Genomic DNA, 5,986 nt, shown 5'->3' on the forward strand with positions numbered 1-5,986 from the left:
TTTTAGAACTTCAGTCAAACGTTGTTTAACTGGGGCTCTAACCCTCTGGGACTTTAGTCAAAAACACTTTTGACAAGGACTCCAACCTCTAGGTTTTTAGTTGAAATGCCTTCAACTGGGACTCTAAACCGTGTAGGGCTTTAGTAAAACGTAGTTTAGCTGGGACGTTTTCCGGGGGGCTTTACATCATTAAAACGTAAACAGTGAGAAAGAGAAATAAAAAGCTGTAGAACTTTAGTTGAAATGCCGTCAACTGGGACTCCAACCATTCGGACTTTAGTCAAAATGCCGTTTGACAAGGACTCTAACCTCTTGGACTTTAGTCAAAAAGCCTTTTGACAAGAACACTAACCTCTAGATATAGCTCTTTTAAAATTCACTTACGTTTCTGTTATCATGTATATCATTAAAACGTAAACAGTGAGAGAAATAAAGAGAAATTAATAAATAGATAAAAAGAAAAGATAAAAACATTAAAAACATCGAAGACATCAAAAACCCAGACTCTAACCCTAATTTAGCCATAAGCAACTCTAATGACAATATATGTCATTGTATATATCTAACCACAGAAAAGAAAGCACTTCTGTTTGTTTAAGGTCACCATAAAAAAGCCAGTAACACAGCAGCTGGATAGAGACATAAAGCTACAGAGCAGGATTTTACAGTTATGCTTCTTTTTATATTAAAAGTAAAGATGGTGAACTGCTGCTGTGGGATTATATGCTTTTTTAACAGCAATGAGGTATTAATGTCAATTCCATTCCTATGGGCTACAAAATATGGAGTTATGTCTTTTTAAGTGTCTACATTCTGTCACAGCTCACTGCAATAGTTTATGCTGTGTTACTGAGGCCTCATGTGATGTATTTCTCTGGGTCTGCACACAATGTAATAAGCCCCTTAAGACCTGGCATTGGACTTTGTACTTATTCATACCTCTGCAACAAGAACAGCAGACAACTGAGAGCTTAATAACATTAAGACCTTATCATCAACTTTTCCATTCATCAGTGAGCTTCCCAACAAAAATCGCAATAATGGTGGATAAAATGTGGTAATTATTGTTTATGACTTTTAGAAATTCTGTACAATTCACTGTACTGACTGAGTGTGAAAAAAACAACAATATTACTATGCTTATCCAGACATGGAAAAACTAAATATCATGAGGCAAATATAATCATTTTCCAGATCCTCAAGACCATGAAGGTACCCTGTTAGCACATTGCTCAAATTTATGCAACTACTCCAGCTGCACTGTCTTTACTTACATTTCTTGGCCAAACTGGATTTCTGCAAATGAGCCACATGAAGTCATTTGGATCACAGGCTTTGAGATCTCCACTTTATTAGCAACCAATTGTTCAGCAACATCTGAAAAGACATAAAAAGAGCCAAACTGTTGAAATTCTCTTGCTCAAAAAAAGTTACTTACGCCTCACAAAGTGACATCTGTCCGTCCATCGTCCTTTTCTTATATGAGATCAGATTGCAGGGGTAACAGTTTCAGTGAGGACACCAAGACATCCCTCTCCCCACCGACACTCTCCAGCTCACCCAGGGAGACCCCAAGACATTCCCAGGAAAGAAGGAAAATTTCATGGTTTTATCAAGTTCTGGCTCTCCCTCAATGGTCTTCTCATTTTGTGGTTTAGAATCATGGACTCTGACTCAAAGGAGGTGAGTCTCACTCCAAAAGCTTCATATACCTCTGTGAAAGGCTCTACTTCAGCCTTAAAGTCATGGATTAGGGTTAGATGGATCCATGGAAGATGCCAACAGAACATCATTTGCAAAAAGAAAAGATGACACAAACCAGACACCCTCCACTCCACAATTAGTCTTTGATTTCCTGTCCATTAACACCACAAACAGGGGAGGGGGATGAGTCCAGTGCACACTGGAAATAAGCTTGACTCTGTTTTAATAATGTGGATACATGACTAAGTAGCCATTGAAAGCATCACCAGTACCTCATACTCCAGTAGCATGCCCTGGAGGATACATCATGAGGACACAGTCATAAGCCTTCGCCAGATCACAAGACGGTTCTGGACCAGGCAACTAAACTCTTATGTTCTCCAACACAATTCCGCAAGGATAAAGATCTAGTCCAGTGGTTCCCAAACTTTTTCTCCTGGGTCCCCCTAGTGGTTTCCAAACATTTTCTGGGCCCCACTATGGGTTACAAATAGCTGTCTTGTTGAACGATGTAAGTGTGGTGTGTGGTGTGTGTGTGGGTGTGTGTGTGTGTGGGGGGGGGGATTCTTAGAGACACCCTGTCTCTAAGAACAGGGGGGCGGGGACTTTTTTGGGGGCAAAATGAATGTACGTAGCTGGACATAGACAACAACATCGGTAGCCTACAGGCTACTTGTTAAGCTTAAGGTGCTGTATTGATATTAGCTAGTCAGTTATCTTTTAGCTAACTTTACCTGCATCCAACAGCTTTACTTAACTCAGATGGTTAGGTTGGGGGAAAAACTGTGAAAAGTTCTTTGTGTTTTGCTGGTTTGCTGCCATGATTCTAACACACACCTGCGTAGCTCTGCACCCAGTGCAAGTGTCATGGCCGTCATGTTGCGATTAAAGACAACTCGGAAAAACAGGTTACCACATGTTAACAACAGATTAAACAGTTTTAACTGCTGATAAAAGTGACAGATGACAAATATATGGGAAGTGTGGAAGCCCCTACTTTTTCAAATTGACATAGGAATAACAGAGAGTTGGCCATTCTAAGGTAAAAACCCAGCGCATACAGCGTTCATCCAGACGGATATTTTCATCCATACGGATGAAAACACCACTACAGAGTGGTGTTTTCATCTCGACGACTTCCCACAGCCTCCCTGCAAGGGGGTGCGCCCCACAGTTAGGGAACCTCTGATCTAGTTCATTGATTTGAACAATTGAATTTGAGACAATTGATTTGAATATCGTTTCCAATCATTGAGTAGGCTTTCCCAGGAAATTTACGGTTTGATCCCTCTACAGTTGGTCCCTTTCTTAAAACTTTGGGAATACCACCCCAGCCTACCACTTCACAAACTGACTTACATGAGAGTCCTAAAACAGAAAGCTGTTGAAGACCCTCTTTCTCTAGTAAGTGGTTGTAATACCTTGTGGATAACTCAGAGTCTCCTGGCGCATCTCATATCTTTTCTCCATCTTTTGAAGGTCCATTTTTTTCACAAGATGGCATTTGTGGTCATCATCAAAAGAAAAGCACCACACCTAAAACAAACGTGAATTTTCATATTTGCAATTTTCGATCTTCACATTTGGGTACCCACCATGATTCTTCTCAGACACTAACCTGTCCATCGGCTGAGCCGGTAATAAGCTGCTTTTCCTCCTCCAAGAACAACACGCTAAGCAGAGGAGACCCTAAAAAGGTTAAAGCATTGTTTATTTTAAATTATTTTGAAATGCTTTGATACAATACTTCTAAGACAAAGATAGATAACCAGAATAAGTATAACATATATTTTTGTTATGACAATGTCATTGAGTCAGAGGAAAAAACTATCTAAATCAACCAAGCCCTATGTGAAAAAGATGTGATAGTAATAAGATAATAATACTTTATTGATAAGGGGGTTAAGGGGAATTTTGTTTGTTCCAGCAAAGTACATAATACAAATTAAAATAAATAAATAAAGCAATAAGAATAAACATAAAAAGTAATCATCCCCTGAACCTAATAACTAGTTGTGCCTCAATGTCAGCAATAACTGTATTAAGCATGCCTGATAACTGGTAATGAGTTTTTTTTTTCTTTTTTTATAATTGTGAAAGAATTTCATCCCACAAGTATTTTTAGAATTTGTTTACTTCAGTCATATTGGAGGGTTGAACAGCTTGCTTCCCATCATGTCACAGAATTGCAATAGGATTTAAGCCATACTTGAATAAATAAGTCCCCCATTTTAATTAAATTGCTAAAATAAAATAACAGCCTTGTAACATACAGAGTCAACTGAACAATGAGTCAAAATTCTAAAAATGATTTCTATTCATATCATACCATTTTTTTTTTCATTATGGACAGAAATACATGAACGTATAAATATTATATTATTATATATTACCAGACTATGAATTTAGGATAATTAATTTTCTCCAGATATCACAGAAATGTATGTTACCTCCAAGGACAAAGGATTGGTAGAAAACAGCACCAGTTTTTAAATCCCAAACCTGAAAAAAAAAAAAAAAAATCAGGTAAAGTAATCTTTAACAAATGGTACATGTATACGTACATAGTTACACATAAACACCTTAAAAGTCCGATCCTCTGAGGTGCTGACAAGAATATTTGTGTTCCATGGACAGAACTCTGCAGATGTTAAAAATCCAAGATGGCCATTTAATGTGCAAATCACTTCTTGTTTCTGATGTAGGAGACAACAGCCAAAATCAGATTTGAAGCAATAATATGCAGCTTTTAAAAGTTGGATGTAAAGATTAATTGTATACCAGTGACATTCAACACATGGAACATTTGTCTTTTAAATAGAGATAAGTGTCTTTTATTTATTACAATAGTTATAAAACTAAACATTAATTCAGAGCACAGTGAGCAAGATGTTCATGGGACATAACAGTAATATGAGTTACACCTTAAAATCTGTAGATGCTCTTGTGCTATACTTAACACATAACTATTCAGCTATTAACTATGTAAATTTAATAGTAATTTTAATAATTGCCATTAAAATATTATTTGTGTCCACACTGATGTACCTTTGAATTGAGAACATAAATAGTTGTTCCTGAGCAGACAGCTACCAGTTCATCATTGGAACAGAATGAGAGATGCACAACATTCCCCAGTAAAGTACCGATCACTGTTCCAGCAGCAAGTTTACCTGCACACAAACTTATTTAGTTTATTTAAACTGAAAATTTAGGAAGTCTAAGACCACAAAAGACACAACAGAAAAAAATATGGCTGTATAAACTACTAAACAGATTTGTTAAAGAACAGAATATTTTGTGAAAAATTGATAGGCTAGCATTACAGAAGCTACAAGAAAATATGACAGAACTGCACTGCAGACACAGAACTTTTACCCTCTTCTGTTCTTTTCAGACATGCCTCAATATCCCAAATTATAATATATTCAGAAGAGGCAGAACATAAGGTAACAGGACTGCTTCTTTTTCCGAAAGTCATGGCACTGATGTCACCATGGTGACCTGTTAGTAGCAGTGGCTGTAAAGAAGAATACAAAATTTTTATATAGATATATAAACTGCATACATAACATTTATGTTCTAAGTCACAGCCGTATCAATATAACTAAGTTGTTTGAATTAAATTCCTCTTGCACATAATAAACGAAATGTGAACAAACCTTTTGTTGTGTCTTCTTATTGCTGTAAATGAGCACATTCTTGCCCTGGTGAGGTATACCACAGTAACGGTCACAGCATGCGAGCTGTTGGTGAGACAGGAGTATATCACACGTAAAACGCAACTTTTCCTTAATCATTTCAGCCTCGCTCTTGTGTTTCGGAGATGTATTTTTCGGTTAAAGTCATTTAAATTTAAGATAGCATTTTTGTTGGGTAGAGGTTTTGAGAGTTCAAGGAAGAGACATTGAGCGTTGCTAAGACACGCTTCCGCAACGAAAGATCGTCTAGGTAAGAAAACGTTTACTTACGTCAGGCGTCCTTGTGGATTGATTATTTCGTATTCTTTAAACTATACATTCTTATCATTTTATAAAGGCATTTACGTGCTGTTTATAACGTAGTCCACTATAATAATTTATTTTGCGCATGCATTATACTTTATATTAACCTTGTTTGAAAATACTGTCAAAGTGATACATCTTTTAATCACATCTATACTTGTAGTTCCTTGTTTGACCACAAGATGGCATCAACTGTTCATTGTTTACTTTATAGATTTATATAAGAGATCAGTGGCTGCGAACGAACTCTGCTACTGTTCACCACAAAAAAAAAGAAA

General features: G+C 36.9%; 1 protein-coding gene across 1 annotated transcript in view; it reads right to left on the reverse strand.

The window, feature by feature from the left end:
• The window catches only part of wdr27 (WD repeat domain 27), a 48,707-nt gene extending 43,061 nt beyond the window's left edge, over positions 1-5,646 (reverse strand). Inside the window, exons 1-8 of the mRNA XM_015039594.1 lie at positions 5,367-5,646; positions 5,083-5,224; positions 4,753-4,877; positions 4,287-4,400; positions 4,155-4,206; positions 3,323-3,393; positions 3,126-3,240; positions 1,275-1,377 (exon numbers count right to left, since the gene is read on the reverse strand). Of these exons, the coding sequence (XP_014895080.1) occupies positions 1,275-1,377; positions 3,126-3,240; positions 3,323-3,393; positions 4,155-4,206; positions 4,287-4,400; positions 4,753-4,877; positions 5,083-5,224; positions 5,367-5,504 (860 nt within the window). The 5' untranslated portion in view covers positions 5,505-5,646. The remainder of the gene's footprint in view (positions 1-1,274; positions 1,378-3,125; positions 3,241-3,322; positions 3,394-4,154; positions 4,207-4,286; positions 4,401-4,752; positions 4,878-5,082; positions 5,225-5,366) is intronic.
• Between the last annotated feature and the right edge of the window lie 340 nt (positions 5,647-5,986).

The sequence above is a fragment of the Poecilia latipinna genome, unplaced genomic scaffold (assembly GCF_001443285.1).
Source record: "Poecilia latipinna isolate Pla-1442-1.1 unplaced genomic scaffold, P_latipinna-1.0 Scaffold477, whole genome shotgun sequence".
Lineage (NCBI taxonomy): Eukaryota > Metazoa > Chordata > Actinopteri > Cyprinodontiformes > Poeciliidae > Poecilia > Poecilia latipinna.